At 40.6% G+C, this 23,006-nt stretch overlaps 1 protein-coding gene across 1 annotated transcript; it reads right to left on the minus strand.

Moving 5' to 3' along the window:
- Positions 1-1,576: 1,576 nt before the first annotated feature.
- paqr6 (progestin and adipoQ receptor family member VI) lies at positions 1,577-22,429 on the minus strand. Its single transcript, XM_030071947.1, has 8 exons — positions 22,288-22,429; positions 14,855-15,132; positions 12,961-13,088; positions 10,919-11,124; positions 8,093-8,219; positions 7,000-7,096; positions 6,165-6,309; positions 1,577-5,133 (listed from the first exon to the last, which is right to left on the minus strand). The coding sequence occupies exons 1-8, from the start codon at positions 22,301-22,303 to the stop codon at positions 4,868-4,870; spliced, it is 1,263 nt and encodes a 420-aa protein (XP_029927807.1). The 5' UTR covers positions 22,304-22,429; the 3' UTR covers positions 1,577-4,867.
- Between the last annotated feature and the right edge of the window lie 577 nt (positions 22,430-23,006).

Genomic DNA, 23,006 nt, shown 5'->3' on the forward strand with positions numbered 1-23,006 from the left:
AGGAACATTAAAGCTTTTCTTATAAAAAATCAAAAAATCAAAAAATCAAAAAAAAAAAATCAGTATTTTGGACAAATTATTCTTTTGTTTTGTTTTGGTTTTTTTTAATATTGATGAACCTGTGGTGGCAGTGTTTTAGAATAAAGAGGTCATTTGCAAAAAGAGGTAAATGCCATAATTAAAAGAAAGAAAGAAAGAAAGAAAGAAAGAAAGAAAGAAAGAAAGACTCCAACATCCAAAATGTTGTCACAATAGCCAATATTGTCTCAGCATTATCCTACTAGTATGTTTTTTAATAGTTCATAGAAAAAAAAAGATGATCATAGAAATAAATTCATTTGGAAATGTCAGGTTTTTTTTTTTTTTTGTTTGTTTGTTTGTTTTTTTGCAAATAAACTCTTACATACAGTATATATATTAGATACTGTTTTTTTTTTTTTTTTTTTTTTTTTTTTTAAAGAACAGTACATTACTAATTTCTTTTAATGTATTTGCAGTGCTAAGTGGGATTACACCTTTTTCTTCCACCATGTACGTGTGCATTGTGTTTTAGTTTAAGATGTTATTAGACAACTCGTCCACAAAGTGTTGAAGTTTTCTGCTGCAAACCAGCTCTAAAACAACTCCACGCCCCTCGCTGAGAATACATGTGTGCATGCCGCTGAAAGCTTTTATCCAAGCTGCGTGACAGTAGCGTGAGTGTGCATTTATTTTAGCATGGGGACTCAACCTCAGTCTCTACTGTAGCTGCTCTACTGACGGAGCTATAAACAACCACACGGGGTGCTGTGCAAATGTCACACTTCAACACAGCCTGGATTCGGGTACTTATTTATTCCCACTTTGGAGATCCCCAACACCTGATTTTTCCATGCAAAGTCGCACAATGGTTCATTTTCTCGCAGTTAATGCTTTAAGAAATCAAACACTCTTTCAAATCTGTAAGCGCAGCCCATTTAGGCTATAATGAATAAGAGCTCATCCTTAAGAGAGGAGAGTGGAGCTGCTGTGGTTCAGCCTCCCACAGTACCGCTCTGCCCTCTTCTGTTCACACACAGCTCAGCACTGAAGCCTGTCACTGCTCACGCTGACCATCACCTGCTGGTAAGACCGAGAACTGCAACTGTCTGCTAACAGCCAGACCAGATCCTTTTGATCCATTTCAGATGAATCATGTTTCAGAGTTCATTATTTAAATATTCTCAGATTTAATATAGTGCCAATAATAGATAAGGCTAGTTACATGCTGTTATGTCAAATAATGTACATACTAATAGTGATTTGGACTAAACCAAGGGTTTTCAATCTTTTTCATGTTCCAGGGATCTGAAACTATTTTTGCCCTCGGGAAAAGATATTTTTGTTTGTGTTTAGTAACACACAAGTAGTGAAATTAAAATATGTTAAGGCAAGCATGGATTTATCCTGAATTACAGTGAAAATAATCTATTCCTCATTTTGCGTAAGACCTCCTCAACAACCCCTGGAAGTCGCTGGACCCAAGGGGTTAATAATAACTTAATGAATGAATACATAAATTAACTAAGAACATACGATGCATGGGCACAACATGGCATCAAAAATGTGGCAAGTCATGTTTATTGAAATTATTCCAGTGACAAGGATTACATTTATAAAAGGCTTAACTTACACAAATTTAGTGGAAGTAACAATGTAGCAAATTACAAATTATACACAGCAAAGAACAATTAAGTATTTACATTGCAAGAGTAGTTTGTTGACATCTTTTTTTTAAGGAACAAGTACATAAGTTTTTGCAAAACAGCATTATATCAAAACAGGTTGTATAAAATGTTACTAGGCACCAATAAACTCTTTCAGACCCTACTTTTTTCATAGCTAATGGCACAGAAAGATTCTGGTGTATTATATGGTTCATCCAACCCAACTCTTTGCTCTCTATTTTGCTTTCTCAAACATGTCCTCTAATATATTTAAAAAAAAAAAAAAAAAAAAAAGTCACAAGAAAAGTGCCCAATTATACATGTAATTACTGACTGAGAAACCTTGTCCAATGAGGAATTTTAAACACTGAATAAATGATGTTTGAAGCACGAGTGTCCTGGTCTGTATTCAGTTCATTATGACTGGAAAAACCTCTGTGACCTTGGAATTATGAGGTTTAATTTTTTTTTTTTTTTTTTGGTCAGCAAATGAAGCTAGATTATTGAAACGGTTTGCTTAAACTAAAAAGAAAAATAAGAAAATAGAAAAAATGCAATTCAAAAGACTGTATACTAATTATTTATGGGATGCCAGAATGTCATCCGGCGTCCCACATCTGGAATTAACTTGGAACAACTGTGGAACTTCTTCACTTTTCATTTTTTAAAACCATAGCTACGGAACGGTCAAGGAAGACTGGGAGGAGAATAATAACAGTAGCGCAGAAATAAATGAATTCCAAACTAGTTTGGGTCGATAGCAAGCACCACATCGGAAGCCAGTAATGACACAATTCCAAGAATCAACAGGGTCAAATAGAGAGGCGCTGTAAGATGATGACTCTGGAGAAAGTCAAAATCAATAAGCACCCAGCGGGAGGCGGCGTGGGCGGGGGGCGGGGGTTAATAAAACAGAAGAGTGCGTGCCAGAACTGCTGTTTTTGTCTACGATGAAAAGGGCAATGTGACTCTTAACACTCTACCCACTAACCTTCAAAACACGTTTTAAAACATCCACTGTTCTAAGACAAAAATGTGTGTGTTTGTGTGTGTGTGTGTTTGTGTGTGTGCGTGGTTGCACAGTGTGATTCTACATGTTCACTAGACTCTGTATTCCACTTGGACATCAAATCTGGACCCGTAACGCAGCTCATTTCTCTCTCTGACCACAAATTCACATGCACTTTCCCTCTTACCAAAGTCTCTTCACATACAGAGCTCCACAGCCTCATCTAACAACTTAGTGCGTGCGTGTGCATGTGTGTTAGTAGGTTGTGAGTACAGACAGACAATTAGTAGTGTTACTGGTGGAATTAGGTGTAAATTGGTGCTGTAAATGCTTTAAAACATGTTTACTGCAGATAAACCTTCTGTTTTTTTTTTTTTTTCCTAATAAAATGAGTGCTGCTGTAGACTGTGCCTGTGGTAGCACTACGACAATTAAATGGACCCTTCTTTTAAATTTATTTATTTATTTTAAGTAAGGCCCAACACCCGGTTCACCACATTTATCACTGGTGAACGTACAAGTGCTGCTGTGACAAGATTATGGATGAATTAATCTAATGAATCAACCATGAATTTATTAGGAAGTTAACTCATCTATACTAGGTTCCACAATTTAGACAAATTAAACATTCCTTTTGGCCTTTTTTTCTTTTTTATCATTTCTGATACGTGGTATCATTATAATTAACATATTATGTACCTAAAACAAAAGCTATATTTACTATAAATATGGAAAATTCTATAAATAGATAAATGTAAACAATAGCCTCATAGAACAACATGAAAACCACAGTAGGAGGAGTGTACTGGTTTGTCATAAACCTGCAATGACTACCAAAATACTTGAACACCACAAAGCCAAGACTCCTGCGTTAATATGTGACCCCAAAATGAACTGGATTATCTTCAACTGACCAAACACTTGATGTCAATTATGTTAACATTTTCGCCCCATATCCACAAAATAATCGATATAAATCCCCAACACCGCCAAATGTCAAGAGACTGGAAAAATGTAAATGGATATGAAGGAGAATTATAACCATCGAGAAGTTATTTCTCTGACATTTGGGGCACGCTGCCCAAAACTGGTTGTGATTATAGGGGCTACATGATAGACATTCAAAATGGATCCCTTCCCAACCTGTAATTCTTGATGTAAGAATAAAAGAAAATGGTCCATTTACTGGGGAAAAAAATGTTGACGACCTTCAGGGGGTATACGGCGACTATAGAGTTGCCATAGAAACGTACCGCCATAAAATGGTACCTGTCTTTTAATCACAGGCGCGCTATATTTTTCTGATGAAGGTAGATGGTGGGGTACATAATGAGGCAGGCAATCAGAAAAAAAAAACACACTGGCCTGCAAATCAATTCCAGTCTTTGCAGAGTGGAATCAATAGGTTTATATATAGGAGCTGGCAATCAAATCTGCATGATATTATGTAGATTTCAGTGAGATGATTATAGCATTATTGATTAACCATACTAACCAAGTAATCCAGTTAGAATATTTTTTAACAAATTATTAGTATTATTGATCACCCATATATCACCAAGGAAATGCTGGCCTAGAGTATGCAGAAAGAAAGCCTAACTATAGAAAAAATCCCTGCAAATCCCAACGTTAAAATGTTCCAGTTTCAGGCCTGACCAAACCAGTATTGTGTTATTACTTGTAATAATCTTTTGTAAACTTTGCAAATGGAGTGTAGATCTACAATAAGGCACTTCTGTGTTGTGTTATAAAAAGCATGCTTCATTCAACCCAGAGCCTTTCAAGTGTAAGTTTTTGAAGAGAATTCAAATAAATTAAACAGCCATTTGTACATGGTGGACTTGTTTACAGCTCTTCAAATCTGTGCTGGTAACTTAATGTAAAATCAGCAAAAGACTCAAATGTCACGACTGGGTCCTCAGCTTCCGAGTAAACACTGAACACATGAACAAACTTTTTATCCGTGTTAGAAAAAAAAATGCTCTAGCATCAAAAACAATGTATCAAAACCTATCCTTGAAAAATAAAAGCACTGATGTTAAACAAATACTAACACAAACCACTCATCGTCATCTCAAACAGAGCCTGCTGAGAGCAACCTAACAGTACAAACCAAACCTTTCCTCTGGAAAGCAAATTAGCCGGTTTGGAGCCGGTGGTGGAAAAATCACCCTCACTGCTCCTTGCATTCGCATGCTGATGCCTGCGGCTGGTTGGCACTTTGGTGGGGGTTCCCCAGCAGGGGGGCGCTGAAAATGCCGATGATGCCCAGGTTGAGGACGAGGCTGATGGCCAGCGCCCCGATGGTGCCCAGGAAGGAGGGCAAAGCGCCGTGGGCCATGAGCCACGCCCGTCTAGAGGTCATGTCCGCTATCACGCCCTCCATCTGGAAGTGAGTCCCGACCACGGCGCTGATGTGGAAGAGCTGGTGACTGTGGCCTGTGTGGGGAGAGAAGACATGACAGGGTCAAGCTGTAAAACAATGAACAACAGTTTTATCATTGTAAACACACAACAATGCCACTCCCCTGTGCCAGTCATGTGTGTGTGTGATGCAATGTACACACAAACAGGATGTCTACAGGTATCAAAGAGTTAAATCTAATCTTTTAAGACCTTCTCAAGACAAATTCAGACAAAATTTAAGACCGTTTTTTTGTCTTTATACTGGTCAGTAATAAAAGCAGTAACACGATCAGAAGGTTTAGTTTAAGAAATTTTAAAATGTTAATTCTAATAGAGTGGAACCTGACATTTTGAGAAGAACAGGAGGAGGAAAACGTTGCAGAAGCTATTACTTTGTGCAGAGCAGTGCAAGTGGGAGCCAACCAACACCCTGTTTGATGTGGAGCCATCGTTTTGTTATGCTTGGCTTGTGGTGGTCAGAGAAAGCATACAATGGTTTGTAGGAACAAAGTCTGAGAACAGGCAAAGACCACAGACTGTGTATAACTGAGGCTTTTAGATGTTATCACCTCAAAAAGTTACTGGTGAGTATGGAAGGTTATCCTCACCGATTTGTCCGCAAAAGACACATTTTTACAGCCGTGTGGTGCTTCACAAGTGGAAATTTGGGACACTGTAGCTTTGTTTTTTTGGATATGCCTGCTCTTTTTCAACTGCTTATTCATACATTTACACTCATTGAAACCTAGGTGCTGCCCAGTAAAAACACTTCTACTGTCCTGTAATGTTGCCTTCTGAGCAGCTTCAAGTGAGGATGAAGAGCTTTGCGCTAAGAGCATCTCAGTAGCAGTTCGGGAAGAGAGGAGTGTTACACATTCACTGTCACTTTGCCCAGATTTGCCCTGCTGGTCCGAGGCTTTGAAGCAACAGGCCTCCAGTCAGCAGCTTGCTTCTCTAACCTTCAGTCTACTTACAACCTTTAGATAAGCAAACATATTGAGGTCAACAGTTTCTGCTCAACAAAAGCAGACGGGCCAATCTAAGTACGACTGCCACGGACATACCAAAGTAGTCGAAGCGCCCTGGGGCCAACCTCTCCGGGAGGTGAGAGGCAAACAGGAAACAGGTGAGGAAGGCGAAGAGGAGGTGGTAACAGTGACTGGACAAGGCCTCGCTGGGGCTGCAGTTCCCTCCGCAGCATAGCAACAGCTTTACACAAAAAAAAAAAAACAAGAGATATCAGGGAAAACCAATTTAGAAGACGCTTTTGACCAAAATGTTCATCAAAATGTCCTTTACAAAGCAACAGAGCATATGAATATGGATAATTAATGACAAAATCACAGATTGCAAGCTATGAGGACAGAGGTTTGTGAGTCTGTGTGTATGCACGTGTCACAACACCAGGGTAGACCACAGCACAGACAATCATGAGAAGGGCGAATAAAGAAAAGCTGACCTAGTTTAAGAAAAACTAAAAACCCAAACAAAATGACTAATCACCCCAGTGATTAGTGGAATTAATTGATTGCTGCAATGCATTCACATGAGATTAAGAAAGGAAATCAGTTTTCAGGTTAGTCAGCCAAAAGTCCTAATCAAAGTATTAAAGACCGGCACTAATCACGGATCTAGACTCTTATATAATAATGCAAACGCACAAGCCTACAGAGTTCTGTCACTTTGCAAAATAGTTCAGAGGCTGCAATTTCAGCCCCTTCAAAAAAGACACAAGAGCATAAGTGTGCAAATAAGCCTGTTTCAAGTTTTGAATAAAAACAAATTTGAAGCACAAATGCAAATACACATCACACCCCACATTCAGGTGTGTGATGCGTGATCCAGTGTGCAAATACTTCTCATTGTGTGTGGTAAACTTTGCCCCGCACTGACACTCACCCTGTAAAATAGAGGCACAGTGTCGAACAGAAATGGAAAGACAAACGCTCCCGTCCGAACAACTTTACTTCTATGCGGGAACTGCAACTCCAAGAACCTGTGGAGACAGACAGGGGGCAGTAATTATCCTCCTTTGCTTTGCCTTCTTTGTTTCTCAGGTGTGGGGCTGACACACCACTGCTGCCTGCTGTTCTTTGAAGAAATCCCATTTTGGTTCTCCCTCCATTATGTAATCACGGCCGTTAGCCATGCCGAGACCCTTTAATCGTCTTAGTCCTTGACCTTGGTGCTGGGCATCTGAGCGGGTATGGGCAGAGGGAATTCAGTGCTTGGCGTAATCTTAATGAAAGGCATACTGCCACTGACTATTATCCATTATTGAACCAAATCGTAGTGGATCACAGCATTACTTAACTCTGTGTCTATGATCTATAATTTGCTGATTATTTTACTGCAACACCCACTGTCATATTCTCTGGATATGAGTCTCAGCTAAATGCTGTCAAAGAGGACAGCTGCATAGAAACTGTCTGAATAACAAATAATGAAATTAGACTTTCTCTTCACAATTTATTTTCTCATTTAATTGTTCAGTGATAATTTTGGCAAGTCAATTCTTAATTAAAAAGGCAGAAATGAATTTCAGAATTTTTTCTACCATTTGTTGAAACTGGTGGATGAGCCACTTTGCCTTAAAAGAGAGAAAGAATTTCATTATTGGAATTTCAGTGGAGAGATCCTATGGTGGTATGAATCCTGTTTCAGAGGTATTTCCACTATGACAACTAAAACAAAATCCATGCCTTTTTTGGTGTGAAAATGGTCAAATTTAATTATCCTAATATTTGCATAAAATATCATCTATCAGCATTCATTACAAAGATACTGGTATTGGCTTTCAAAAAACAATATTGTTTGAACCCTTGCACTTCCTATTACTCTCTGCTGTTGGGGATTTCTGTTTGAACTGAATTTATTTTAAACATTTACTTGTTTATTAACCAAACTCCTGCAAGTATGGTTCTCACAAATCCACAATGAAAATATTTGTCACATTAAATTGGTTTCACTGATGCAAACAGGAGCCAGTTACCTGGAGTAGCAGGACAAGCTGGTGCAGAGCAGCGTGTTGCCAATGGCTATGGGGACGAAGTGCTGATGGAGCCATGTGTTCACCCAGCAGTCGGGCATGACATAGGACCCATAACTTATGGCACAACCTGAACAAAAACACACATCATCAAAATGCATTTTAAAAAAAAATAATACTGATTGATTTGAGCTGAGAGGGTGTGCAGCTCTTAGTTTTTGCTTTGTACCACCTTCTAAATATAAAATCTCATCTGAAAATTAATTCCACAAAAATAGGTTGAATCAATCAATCAGCAACAGGAAAATAAAGTGAGAATGGGCCAAATAAAGCATTGCAGCTATTTGACGACTTAAACATTTCATTAAAAAAAAAAAAAAAAATCATAGCTGTTGTCTCGTCTCTGAAAATGCATCTGTTGTGTGTGTAATTATCAAATCCGCAATGAAAGCTCAGTGCTTGTCCAAAAATGCTTGCCCCGCTGTGACAAACCTGCCAGCAGCTCTTATCCCTGCGATGGACTTTTGAACATTTGAGACTGGGCACATCTTGGCACTAAGGAGCTTTGTGGCAGATTAAGGATCACACTGCTGGGGGCCACTTCATTTGTGAAAGGGAACTGGAGAGGCCTTCAGTTCGCTGAATGTTAATGTCCGACTGTGAGTCTGCCAGTGGGATCTCATATAAGAGGAATGTACACACACCCATAGAACGAGATACACGCCTTAGAATTAATACAAGTCTGTGCAACGGTGAACATGCACACCCATAAACTTAAATACATAGGCTTTCCTTTCTACTCACTGTGTAATCGTTAAGGTCAAAGTGCAGACAAAGTAAGTCTTTGTCTTGCAGACGTATACCCGCCTGCAGATAGGCAGACATACAGTGACAGCCTCACGAAAAATAACTTTATTAAATCTAGTAAGTATTTGTGCATTAAGTTCTTAATTTATACAAGACGAGGATAGTTTTTCATTACTTCTTTGCTCAAAGTACTTCTTTGTTCAAAGTACTTGGACTGACAAGCCAAGTAAACACTGTTTAGACTGCAGATAGTAAGTTGTCAAACAAACCACTTGTGGTTGTTCCAGACGATATGGAAATCGGACATGCCCTGATCACATCAGGCTGACACGCAAACTTATGTGGAATGCTTCGAGGGCCACAATGATATTTTGAATTTTTCTGTTATTGCATTTGCTAGGCAGATGACATACAACATTTGACATTTGCCTGGCAGATGACAAGCCTGCGGCACCTTACCGCAGGGTTGTTTGGAAGTGTGTGTACGTCCCTACGTGGCCTTTCTGTGTACTGTCTGCACGTTCAGTCTGATCACGGTCAACAGGTGATTCTGGTTCTGCTTCTTTTTTTTTGTTTGTTTTTTTTTGCAGAACCACCTGCAGCACACAGTGCCACAGCCTAAATTCATTCAAAGAGATAGAAGGACTGGTGTTTTTCATGCATTGTCTGATTCTGTGTGGATGAAGTCATTGTCATGTGGAATAATTTTCTTCAACCAACTGTAGTTCTTTCCTGTCTTCTCTTCAAAGATAAAATAATAGAGTGTCTTGTACACAGATTCTCACCTTGGCAGAATTCCTGTGAATCTGGAATTATTTTGGTCAATAGTTGCAACCAAAACCCAACCAGTGAGCCATGAATGGTGGCCTTTATAGATCAGGCTCCATGGGCTTTAGCACAAGCTATTATATCCAATTTCAAACAGCCACATTTGAAACAATAAACCTTAAGGGAGCAGCAGGCTGGTGTACTGAGACCCCGCCCTGTGTTGGCAAGCATCCACCCTGCCAAAGTATCCTTGAGCAAGATACTGCTCAGCAGCTCCAGGGCTGCTGCTCTGTAGCTGAACCTGACCTCTGAGCTTCTCCTCAGGGTGGGAAGCAAGAGAGGAAATCCCCCACAGGGATCAATAAAATATCACACAATCACAATGTGATTAAATGCAAGCATAATTTCTTGAGAAACTACATTACGTGCTGTACATTGTGTGCACAAATGAAAGTTCTGTTGCCAAGTATCCTCTAGAGATAAGTGAGGAAAAAATATGGTCTTCCAGAAAGGCAAAAAGCAAATACAAAATATTTGAAAGCCACTTCAATTGTTTTGTGATGCAAAACAATAAGGCACTTTGACAGAACAAAAAAGAACATGTTACAGTTATATTACAATGCAGGGCAAACAGCATATTCAAAGCTTCCTGCCTGAGGAAGACGTGAAACACATTTGCTTATCCTGCATGTAGTGCAGAAGCACAGACACCAGTGAAGGTGTTCAGTTTTGCTCTTTTAACACCCCACAAATCAATAAATAAACTTTCACGCTCTGCATTGAAGTGGCCTCCAACTTTTTCTTCTTCAAAGATCTGTTGCTTCATGTTCAAAGCTTCTGCTCTTGAGACAGTTTCTGGTTTACGGACCCCTTGCGGCTTGACAAGCATTGTGAAATCCAGATCAGTTAGGACTTACGGTGTGCAAGTGTTTCTCTTGTGTAAGTTAAAACAAAAAAATACAGAAGGTGAACCACCGTACCATTGGCCAACATTTATGCAATGTATATATATGTATGTACCCAGGGACCATATAGTGATAATTCTGCTCTTTTCATGATGCAGCATTTTAACACAGAGGTGTATTAGATCATTATTTCAAACCCTGAACTTGTTCTCCTTCACTTCAGTTTATTTGGATGTACTCAGATGAGGATCTAACAATTGGATTTGAACCTGATGAACCCACGGCTGCTTAAAATATCAGTCAAAAGCCTTTTATTTGTAGGATGCCACCCACCCAAACAGATTCTTACCCAAGCTGTATAGGCTTAGAGCTCCGTAGTCAAAGAAATAGCAAATGTGCCGGGACTCGGGCGACATGGTACTGAAGGTATGTGCGCAGCTGGAGGTGAAGGGGTAGACGCAGATTAGCAGCATGTACACCAGCAGGGGCCAAGTGTAGCTATCTGTCAGGAAGTTCAGCGTGGAGCAGAGGACGCTGAAACGCCACAGGAAGTACCTGGGAAACACAAACAGCCTTGTCTCTTTCCAGCATAGAAACTTCAACCTTTAAATTGTGTGAGGAGACTAAGTAACTCTACTAGGTTCAAGTACAAGCTGAGAAAAAAACAATAGGTGTTTCTTGTTTTGTTTATTTTCTGCCCAGCAAAACAGCTGCTCGCATACCTGCTCACCTTCGACTCTGGTCATCAAACACACAAACCTCTGCTTGTTTCCTGTTTTGCGAGTTACTGTACGCTACATATCGGCAAACTGGAAACCGATTCCTAAGAAGATGAGCCAATTGGGCAGGATCGCCTAAAAACTGTGCAGGATGGCCTGAATGTATCAGAGTGGTAATGTAGTTTATGCACTGCTTTCTAAAATGTTGGAAACGCAACAGTAATAGATAGATAACATGAGTCTTCAGGCTTGACTATGATATCAATCAGCTAATAATCCAGATCCAGACCGCCACCTGTGACAATTTAGCCTTGAAAGATAAACATCCAGAGGCGCCATTAGGGAGAAACAGTAATTAACACCAAGAAAACACCACTGGAGAAAGGCATCTAGTGCAACTATTGTGTTAGCTAACCATGTATAATGTGTAATGACCTGATCAGTTTTCAGCCCTCATTTAGGCTTCAATAACCTGTAATAGGCATTTATCATTGTTTTTGACAAAACGATTCACTGAACTGACACATTAAGCACAATTAAAGTTATCATTAGTTGTGAACTTCTTTTCTACATTTGGAAAGACAAGTTTAATGGGACTGAAACTGACCTGGTCTTAATTTTGACTTGATCTCTACTCTCTTTGACAATGTACTTGGCTCAAATTTGACTTGATATGGGATAAAAGGTCATTTTGACAACAAGCTAAAAGCACTATCTTTATCATTTCAAAATTAGGTGGGGCAAGGCCTAATATAAACACACAACCCAAAAAAATTTACCAACCAAAATACTAGGGCTGGGCGATTATGGCAGAAATGAAAATCACGATTAATTGAACATTTTACCTCGATTACGATTAATGAACGATTATTACCGATTATTATAGCTTGAATCTTTTGCAAACAAAACGGCAATGTCAAACTACAAAAAGCTGCATCTCTTCTAAACAAATATTATTTCAAGTAATATTATTGCTATATTATTATTAGGAGTAGTAATAATATAGCACGCCTGCATAATAAGCAGGCTATATTAATTTCTCTCAGAATTTTGCTCCCTAATGATTATTATTATCATTATTATTATTATTAGTAGTAGTAGTAGTAGTACAATAATTAATCATCAGTATCTAGGCTATATATTATTATCATATCTATATTATTCTCATTCTTATTCACTACCCAGAATCACGGAACGACAGTTAGCTTCTGTTGTTCTTAGCAGCCGAGCTGTGTGCGGGTTGTGGGCTAAACGATGCGGTGAAGCTCTTTTGGCGTCTCTCTTTTTAATCCATGCTGCTTGCAGGAAGTTTGCAGTGTACAGCCTGAGTGAGGAGGAACGGACCGTGTTTACGATGACAACAGGATCATTTTGTGATGTGACGTATTGTGGTGTGGTAACGGCAATAACCGACACGGGCAGGATTATGTCGGTTAAGGGCCCTAAATGTTGGTTTCGATTATTTTTCGATTAATTGCCCAGCCCTACAAAATACTGAGTTCAAAATATTCCAAAAACACACATATTAAATACAGACATGGTAACACATTACATGAAAAATGTTAAGTGCATATGTGAATGTTTGCACGACATGTTGTGACACGTGGAAGACATGATAACTTCAGTCTGTTTGGTTTTCGATTTAGAGGGAACATTTTCATGCTGTACACACCATGTTGGCAGGAAGTGGGTCCAGATGTTGACTGTCTCGTTGTTCATCTGGAAGCTGCTGAGGAGGCAGTCCATAGCGGAGCTCCGCGGGTGACGGTAGCCGGAGATGATGCCATCCTCCCGGAAGACCTGAGAGCCAAGCAGACAGTCCATGTGATAGGTATCACAAGACAGAGGAATGACAAATGTTAGACCCCACTGATCACTATGAAAGGGAAACTGTTTTCACAATCCTCCATCCACAGGGACAGTGATAATCCACAATATTTTCACATAAACAATGTTGGTTTTATTACTCTATCATCAACTGATACTACAAACGAGTCATTCAACTGCTTTCACATCTGGAGTTCTAGACACGCAGCGCTAGACTGGTCTTTCCAAGGAAAAATCTTTTGGTACACAGGAAGTGATGTGTGTCATGTTTCTGTGAATAGCAACGCTGGTTTATTTGGAATAAACAGAAGAACTGGGTAGTCTGCATGAGCAGTGACAGCAACCATGGCTGAACAAAAGAGCACTTACAGAAATTCAAATGTCCTCAACAGAATTTCCATAGAAAACAGCAACACAGCACAGAAACACCGATTACAAAATCTTTGGCAACTGTAGTGCAAAAACATCTGTTTGAGGCTGGGTTTTCCAACTAAAGGATGATTTCCCTGCTCTCTGTTCCACCTAATAAATACGTTTCCCAGTTTTGCATGAATATTAAAATTGTGTACTGTGCCTATTGATTGAATGGATCAATTTGTGAAATAATTTGCCTTTATGGAATACGAGTTCAGGTTCTGGCTCGAGGCTGCAAAGGAAGACAAGACTAAAAACTGATTTTAATCCATGTGTTTCTGTTTAGGGTAATTTTACTGCAGCTCATTTGTGTGTGAAAACCCATAAGGCTCTATGCAAAAAGTGAAATGGATGAAAATGTCTTATGACATGGATTCTATTATTTCATCAGCCCATCTTAGTTTGACATTTTTTAAGCTAAAACTATGAAAAACTACAGGTTGCCAGAACCTGCGCATTATTGCAAATAATCAAGGGGTGCAGTAAATATGTTGTCAGTGTTGATGAATTCACAAGAAAACCGAACACTGAAAAACCAGCATTAGAGGAAGAGTTTGTTTGGACTTCAAGCTTTTTGAAACAGTAACATAAAATATGACATACAAAATTGTTGTGAGAATGAAAACAGACAGGTAGTAAATTTCCTGGTGCTGGGCTTGTTCTCTACACATTTGTAGTAGAGTGAATGACCTTACACACTGATAAGACTGCTGTCATACCACAATGCACTGTCAATTTCCCAGGTTCACTCAGTATCACTGTGGTTTCCGTTTTAGTTAAGAAGAGCTACACAACAACACAGAAATATTCCAGCAAAAAACACCATCGCAGAAATAAACTGGCTGTTAAACTACACGTCTTACGTGAGGCTTATTATTTGACCAGGCAATCAGTGGTGCCAAATAGTTTCCGTCTGTGAGTTTTACTACATTTAGCCTGGTCCTTTGTTCCTATGTTTAACTAATTATTAATGTTCTCAATCAAGATTGCAAAGCACAGCTTGATTCAAGTAGTAGTGTCATTACTGACTGCCAGTGGAAAAGAGGCAGGTGGGTCTTGGAAAGGTTTTGTAAGTTTACTTGGCTGTCATCTGACAATTTAGAGGTGGTAGAGACGGGCTGTGAGAGTATTTTCATATCCTCAGTGATTATCTCTTATCTCAGGCAGTATTTGCACATGATTCTTAATATTGTCAAACAACAGATCATGTCAGCTACTTTCCAATGATTATCTAAACTTACTGGGAGTCACTGTTTGGCATTTGGTAACTACAGCAAGTTAAATGCCAAAAACAACTTGCAAACAAGCTCTCATTTCCAACTTACCTTGGGCACCTGGTGGATGTCAAACAGCTGGGGGAGCTTGATGCTGAGCATGTCTGTGGGGAGTCTGATAGCACCCCTCCCTCTCTGACACACCTCCCTCAGCCTGGCCCGTCCTCCACGACAGAGGACTAACCAGACAGGGCAGTCAAACGCCGGGACCTGGGCCCCTTCTCCTGGCCCTGCAGGCTCCCATCTCAAGCAGCGTCCCCAGCCCCAGCCCTGGCTCCAGCCGCCTCCGCCACCACCACTGGCCCCACCGCCCCGCCACACTGGAAACACTGTAGAGACACAAGCAGAAAATCTTACTGAGGATTTCTAAATAATGTTTGGCATTTTTTATCCTGCTTTTAGCAGCAAAATGGGCTAGGTTCTCACACTAGGTTCTCACACTAGAAGGCTGCTCTACCAGGTACCCAGGATTTGCACAGATCTTGGTAGAGCAGCTTTCTCTTATTTCGCGCCATGGTCATGGAACAATCTTCAGAACACATTACAGCTTAATGATTTGGTCTCCCTGGGAGAGTTCAAAGCTCTGATAAAAAACTGTGTTACTGAAGAGTGCATTTGCTATTCCTAAGCTAGATTTTGTTGTATGTGTCTGTTTGTCCTTTGTCTGTTTTTAACGTGTTTTATTTTGGAATTTTTGTAACTGTAATGGTGTGCTCTTTTTGGCCAGGTCTCCCACGAAAAAGAGATTTTAATCTCAAGGGATTTCCTGGTTAAATAAAGGTTAAATAAATAAATTAATTAAAAAAAACATATGACAGCAAATTTGAATTAGGAATGAACTGATCAGTCAGCCACCTGCCGATAATCATCCACTAAACATTTTAAATAGATCATTGTTGATGGACCAGGTACCATTTAAATCACCTAATCATATTGCTACAGTATGTTGACTCGTTACTTCTTGTGCCTGATCTTTTATATCATGTGCCACTGTTATCAAAAATTCTGTAAAACGCATCATGCCAATTAAACTGAATTAAGATGATCACGCTGTTACATAATAATGAAACAGGAGGTGGTCCCAAGATGCATAATTAGTGCAGTCCTCGTGTGAAAACTCATCAAATTTGACCAAGCAGTGGCTCAGATATTGCTCAGATATTGGCCTGCTGGGGGCACTGTTGTGGCCCAATCAGGTTTATATTCAAAATGCTGTATCCCAGTGTCAAAATCCATCATTCCCCAAAAAGTCATCCAAAACAGGCCAGCAGAGACTCAGAAATCACACATGATGGACTGACGGATGCAGCCCAAATCCTTAGCCCTTTCCCTGGTCTTTAATAATGGGAGACAAAGTTTGTGATAATTACAAAATAGTTAAGTTAAGCTGATATGAAATGCTCTGACATCTATCTATTAAGTCCTGACTAAAAACCACTGCCATAGTTTTAATGCTCCAGTTTCATCTTTGTGGTGACGACATTCAAAAATGTTTATCAGCATTTGAGTTTGTATGACAGAGTCCTTAAGGGTGACGACTTTGTTGACTGCAGCCAACACTGAGAACAATCTGCCATTGTGCCTCCTCTTGAGACGCATCCAGACATCGACTCAGAGAATGACTGGCATTGTCACACTGCAGTGGGCTGCTAACAAAAGCACGCATGGCAATAGCATGTTCGTGAGCGCCAATATTACAGAGCATCCCTCCTCTGCCAAGAGAAGGGAAGACTGTCAGTAACATAACTTTGTTTCCAAGCCCACACCATGCCTTCAATAATCCAGGCATGATTCGCTTTAATATATTTTCACTGGCAAAACAACTGAACAATTTGTTTTTCTAACAATCTGTCATCATCGACTGAGAACTTCGTCTGAGCATGTAGCGAGTAGCAATCATTTTGGCGGCAGACATTACTCGCTGTCTTGCAGTGTTTGGATTACTGAATTTATAAAGTTGGGATGCGCATAAGAAAGGCACTTAGAAGCATGGAGGAATGTTTGAGGAACAGGAAACACTTGTCTGACAGACAAACACAAATGAGTGGGCACAAACACAGACACACACACACACACGCAAACACCCAGATTATACAACATGTTCAGACAAGCACGCGAGTATGTGCTGAAACAGGATGAGGGATGATCACATGTTGTCTGAGACCCATTACTATGGTGTCTGCGTTGCCTCCATGACATCAGAACACCATTACTCCCAACACAAACTATAATGAAATATTTGCTTCTTGTAGTAGGCTACTATAAACTGGGCCAAGTATTTAAAATATTTTGCTTTCCGTGCAGAAGTGCATATTAGCAACTGTAATGTCAGAATTGATAGAGCACCAGTTTTACGTTGTTTGACTAAAAAGTTTACTGAAAAATTGTGTAGTCATGTATTGTCTTATATGAGAGGCCAAGGTTTGGATCAAAACCATGACTCGGGCAGTCTTGTTGCCATGCTCTACCCGCTGTCCCATACATGAGTCACCAACGGGGCCCTGTGCCGCGTCAAAGTCAGAGCAGCTCTCCCCAGATGTGACTGGCTGAGAACTTGCCTGATGTTTCACCTGTGATTACGGCTCAGAGGGGTTCCTCTCTGGCGGTGAGGCAGCAGTGAGAGGGGATGCCGCGTGCTGCATCCCAGCTGCAGGCCCCGGCCTGTTAACTGTGACAAAGTGAGCTTTGTGGAGGCTAAGCCTTGAGAGTACAGGGCCAAAGGATGACTGTTACACGCTGCACTGGATGAAAATGAGACACCACACACACACACACACACACACACACACACACACACACACACACACACACACACACACAGTATTCTTCCATGGAAACAGAAAGACAACAGTACTTACACAAATACTGTGTGAACTAACATGCATGCACACTGGTACAAATCCTACATCATGCCTGAAAAATATGCCAGCACACACACACACACACACACAGACAGACAGACACAGACAACACCACACAAAAGACCACGGCAACAGCTACTACTAGAGGTACTACTAGGTTTCCTGCTTTGTGTGGGGAAAAAAAAAAAGAAGCTTAGATTCAAATCAACGGCATAATAGCATCATGAGGCACCAATGATTTGAATGTACTGGATGTATTTGTGACTCTTTGTGAGCCATGTTGCTGATTTGAATGGTACAGTCTATCCATGCTAATTTACAGATTAGATTACTGTAACAGCCATGAGTGATGTAAGATAGAAGGAGGGAACTTCATGAAGTTGAACTCGGGCTTCGAGGAGCTACTCATGGGCAGGTGACTCAGTGTTACCCGCTAACAACTGAGAGAACTATCACCTAGAGAAGTTATCTCTCTTCGGTGAGGTCATCAGTGACACTTCCTCACAGAAAATACTGGTGTAAAGTAAAATCAAAAGCTAGACGGTGAATCATGAGTTTGTGACGGTATAGCACTTTTTAAGTAAGAGGAAATGAACTGCTGACCCCATAGAGAATTGCATGTGACACTGGCAATTCCCTTCACCGCATTTTCAGTGCAGATACTAAATAATACAATAATTTAATGTAATAATATGGTATTAATTGCAAATTTGTAATAATTTCCCATTGATGCACAAACTTCCCTCATCATCCCTGGTAAAAAATAAAAATTAAAATAAAAAATAACTATTGTGTCTGACAGCAAAACCATTGTTACCTTGCTCTGGTGTGGCTGCCAGCCATGTGCAACTTTAGGTCAAGTATTGTTTGATTGGGGGAACTGGCTAAAGCTTGCGGGCAGCGTATTTCTAGGGCTGTGCCCAACTCACAATTTCCAGAGTCTAGTCAGAGTCAGCTTTTTAATATGAAAAATCGGCTTGTTCCAACAAACATCTCTAATTTAAAATTACATTTCTGTTGATACCTTTACAAAACCTAAGAAAAGATGACTAACGTACGACCTCATACACACACCGGCCAAAAACGTGTTGGACTGTTCTTTTACCTCACTCTTCTTTCTGAGGTCATCTTGCTCACTTGAGGGAATAACTAAATGTTCGGCCAGACAGCCCTCTGCTTCAACTCTTGCCTTTTGGGACGAGGACAAAGTGCTCACGCAGCACTCCAGATTAAACAGTGATTTACTCTGAGTTAGGCCAGGCACACAGTTAGGCCCATTTAGACTGCCCTATATAAACTCAAAAGCCTGTGGCGAAAATCCCACTGTTTTTTTCTTTGATAGAGACTCTGTAAAATTTGGCTGGGACATAGACTTGATTAATGTATTCCTGTAGTCTGCATCCTCCCTAAAAAGATAACACCCACCCATACTAGATAGCTGTGGTTTCTAGGAGATCTTGCGCAAAAATACTTGGCCTTGAGTGCAGTACTTCTGAGACGGACCCACTGAGGTAAAACAAGATGCGTTTGGGGAGATGTCAAATTGCTCAAGGCGGTTACATTTCGTGACAGGTTGCTTGTTGGTGAGAAGAACGAAGAGCACAGTGAGCTTGTGGTTTCATTATCACCTGCATGTTGTGGCAAATAATCTCTCTGAAAACTAGTTAAACCACTGATGTTTACATTGCGCATAACTTCTGCTTTCCGTTTTGGCAACTAGCTTTTGTGGCATTAGTCCACCGTCTCTGTGATCTGTGGCATCAAGCAGCAACAACCTACTCAAAAGCACATGGGCGCCTTTCACTTTCAAACTCAGTAAGAGCCAAAGTGCTACAATTTAAAAGCCCATGTCCTCAACATATTTCCCCTCTGACTACATTCCTGTCTTGTGCAGCTAAGCCACTGTACTAACATAGTGTCAACAAGTTTTGAATGAACCTGTCACACAGGGAGTGTGTAAGTATTGGTCTGTGAAACGGTGTTGACTCAACAAACATAGAAGTAACACGAAGCAGCATGCAATAAGCTCTTAAGGACATTTCTGTGACTGTTCATGTGACAATGAATCAACACTGACCACAAACGCATCTCCTTCTTCTTCTCCTTCTCCCGCTGACCTCCAGAATGATTTTATTACCTATAGCAAACTGAATCCTCTCTCTACTCACTGTGGCCCAACTACTCTCTCTTCCCTTTTTTTTTTTTTGTTCTCGTCCTACTCCTGAAATCTGAAATTCTTTTCCTTCGCTCGTGATGTTGTCACATGACTTTCCTCAAAAGAGGTCTTTATGGCTGGGAGGCAGACAATAAGGAGGCTATGCAGAGGGCATGTCTACACAGATGGACACACATCAGTTATATGCAAGGAAATCCTCGGTGCAGTCACGACTTCAAGCTGCAGAACATTCCTCCATCAGGTTGTGACTTGCTTCTGTACCTTCAGCGTGGGAGATTATAGACATCCAAAAGACACAAATACTGTATACACTTGACCAGCGGCCACACTGTAGAGAGGGACTGTATTAGCTGCCCCATCATCTTCCAGTCTCACAATGATAACACCATCAGCGATGTTCAGCGTATCACTAGTTATTTTGCAGCGTTTTTTTTGCAGCCACTTTACCTGTCTTGTCTGCTTCTAATTCAGCCAGTGATTTCCCTGATTTCTCAGCCTGCTTTTCAACAGCGTGCCTGAACTTGTTGCATCTACCTATCTGTTTTGGGTACGGTGAAAGCTGTAATCATAATAACAGCAAGATGTTCCAGTTGGGAAAAAAGCAAGAACCACACTCCTTGCTTCGATACATGTCTCGCGGCTGCAGTGCATGATGGTCTACTGAGGCTAATAGTTGGCATCTCCAGAAAAAAAATTCAAAGTGGCTCACACAAGAATCTGCTATATGTCACTAGTTTTAGGTCACCAAACAATTTTCAGCTCCATTATAGAGGCAACGCAAGTATGTCGTTTACATTTGGGAATAAAAAAAAAAAAAAAAATGCATCGATCAAAATGAAATTATGAATGTAACACACATTATAGCTATTCCTTTTCAACGCAGCTAGCACTGATGTGTTTTAAAGTGGACTAACTTGATCAGTCAGACCCGATTCTACAGCACAAATTAACCAATACGCTCTGTCCCAGCTTGAGGTTACTGTAGTAAAGCTATCTGTCACTTTCTGAAGCCGCCGGTTCAGAGAAACATACAGCAAACACTGTCATGAGAATTGCATTATAACTTCCCCTTGTTGCTTCAACTATGAGGCCACGGTGGAATGTTTTTGTTTTGTTTTTTTTCCAGAAGGTGTCCCTCCTTCCCTCCTTGGTTGCTCTCTTCTTGGAAATCACTACATCTGACCTGACAACGTTGGGCAATCTTATGTAACATGGACTTTTTACTACTTCTGCAAGATCACAACTAAGAACTGCTGAAACAAATGGGTGACCATCAGATTCTCTGTAAGATCCCCATATCAGTAAATTGCTGGGAAAAAAGAGTTTTTTTTTTTGCTTTTTTTTTTTTTTTTTTAAACTGTCATTCAAACAGGTAGTCCTGTTGAGACCTGGACTTGAGCTTGTTTTTGGGACAAAATCCAAGTCAGTATGCACACGAGGATCCCAATTAACGAGTCAGCATGCTCCTCAGCCAGCATGTGACTTTTGGTAACCTGTGACAAATTAGCAGAACGCTGTCAAATGCACAGCAGTTTCACTTTGTTTCACTGCCTCATTGTTCCTGAAATATTGTCTGATGTCATGAATTTGAACTTGAGTAACACTTTGGAGGCTTGGTTTGATGTGAACGCACATGCCATACTCACTATTGGTATTTGGAAGTGAGTTGTTTCTCCAGTTGTTTTCTCAACCCTACCTCCCAAATTCCTCTCCTACCTGCACCTGATCATACACAAGCTTACCATGCTGAACAATTCCTAAGTGTCTCTGTGTCCTTTCTAACTGTGAACACTGCACTGGTACCCTTAAACACAATTTGACCGCCTGAGGAGATACAGACACCAACTCACAGAGAACTGGGTTCAAAAATCACATCTCAACCTCATGAAACAGTTTCTGAATGCTGCTCTGGAAAAGTGATTAGCAATGAAAATGTAAATACAGATGTGCCAAACAAAGCACACATTTTCTCATTCGTGCACTGTACAAGGAGTCCAAACTGGGAAAGGAAAAAGTTCAAACCCATATGGGACTTCCTTACAATATGGAAAAAAATATCCACAACGACTGGGGTGGGGGTGGGAGTGGGAGGCTAAAACGCTGAAAAAGTCTTGAGTCGGATGTAAATGTAACAAACTAGTTTAAAAAAAAAAAAAAATCAAAGAAACAAACAACAAAAAAACTAATTAACTAGTCCCACGCACAGTTCCTTCTCAGGAATTTTTCATCCCATTTTCATTTTGTTTAAGCCTCGCTACATGACTTTACATGACTTTAAAACACCAAAGCTAAACAAAACAGAGACAGTTACTTGTCATCTCTTGTCTGTCAAGTAGGAGCGAAACTTCGCCTCAATCTCAACAAGGCGGCGATGACAAAACCAGAGAACTATGTTTTTACGCCTTTTTCCCGAAGCCATCTTTTTTTCCCCCCATCTTTCAACTCACCGCGAGTGTCGGGCATGCGGAGGGAAGGTAAAGGGTCCTCCTGCCTTCGCTCCACGGATGAAAAGTGGCGTGAAAAGCGGCGGCGGGGTGTCTTTTGTTGCGTGTCGTCGGAGCCGCGGTGTCAGGTCTGTGTCTGTGTTTGTCTGCGGGCTGTCTCTTCTGAAGCCCCGCGCGAGCCAGTAGGAAGCGTTGCTCTCTGCTCACGTGTACCGCTCGAGCAACAATAACAACAGCCATGTGTGTCGGGCCTCCTCATGGACGTCATGTATGGTATGGATCTGACAGGATGGGGATGTTTTGGAGACGAAACAGCAGCCCGAGGGAACTTGTCGTTACCTTTTTTTTTTTTTTTTTTTGGATCGAGGATGAAGACAAAAACATTCCTGGATGCTGTTCCCATTTCCCTCAGAGGTTCTATCTAATCATATCCAAATCCACAACACCCCAGGGTTTTGCATCCCAATTTCTTAGGACAAAAGGGAACATCTGCAGATTTTAAATTAGGAGTTTTGGATCACGAAACCAGGGGCGTGGCGATGAATTTATGGATCTGGAGCACATGCGGTGCCTGAGCCCCCCTGCACTTCCATCTCAACCCCACACCACCACAATTATTTACTGATCAAATCCATTTTTAATTGTGCATTTCCTCAGTAATGTGGAGGATGGTACACTCTGTGTAGCCTCCTCATCCTCGGTGACTGGCCCTCCTCCCTAGC

Source organism: Myripristis murdjan, chromosome 16, assembly GCF_902150065.1.
Source record: "Myripristis murdjan chromosome 16, fMyrMur1.1, whole genome shotgun sequence".
NCBI lineage: Eukaryota > Metazoa > Chordata > Actinopteri > Holocentriformes > Holocentridae > Myripristis > Myripristis murdjan.

Excerpts from the sequence above, each read along its gene's own strand:
- paqr6 (XM_030071947.1), bottom strand. Across the intron at positions 6,310-6,999 it reads CTGTGCCTCTATTTTACAGG|CTGTTGCTATGCTGCGGAGG; the intron begins GTGAGTGTCAGT and ends TTTTGTGTAAAG. Across the intron at positions 5,134-6,164 it reads AGGGCGCTTCGACTACTTTG|GCCACAGTCACCAGCTCTTC; the intron begins GTATGTCCGTGG and ends CTCCCCACACAG.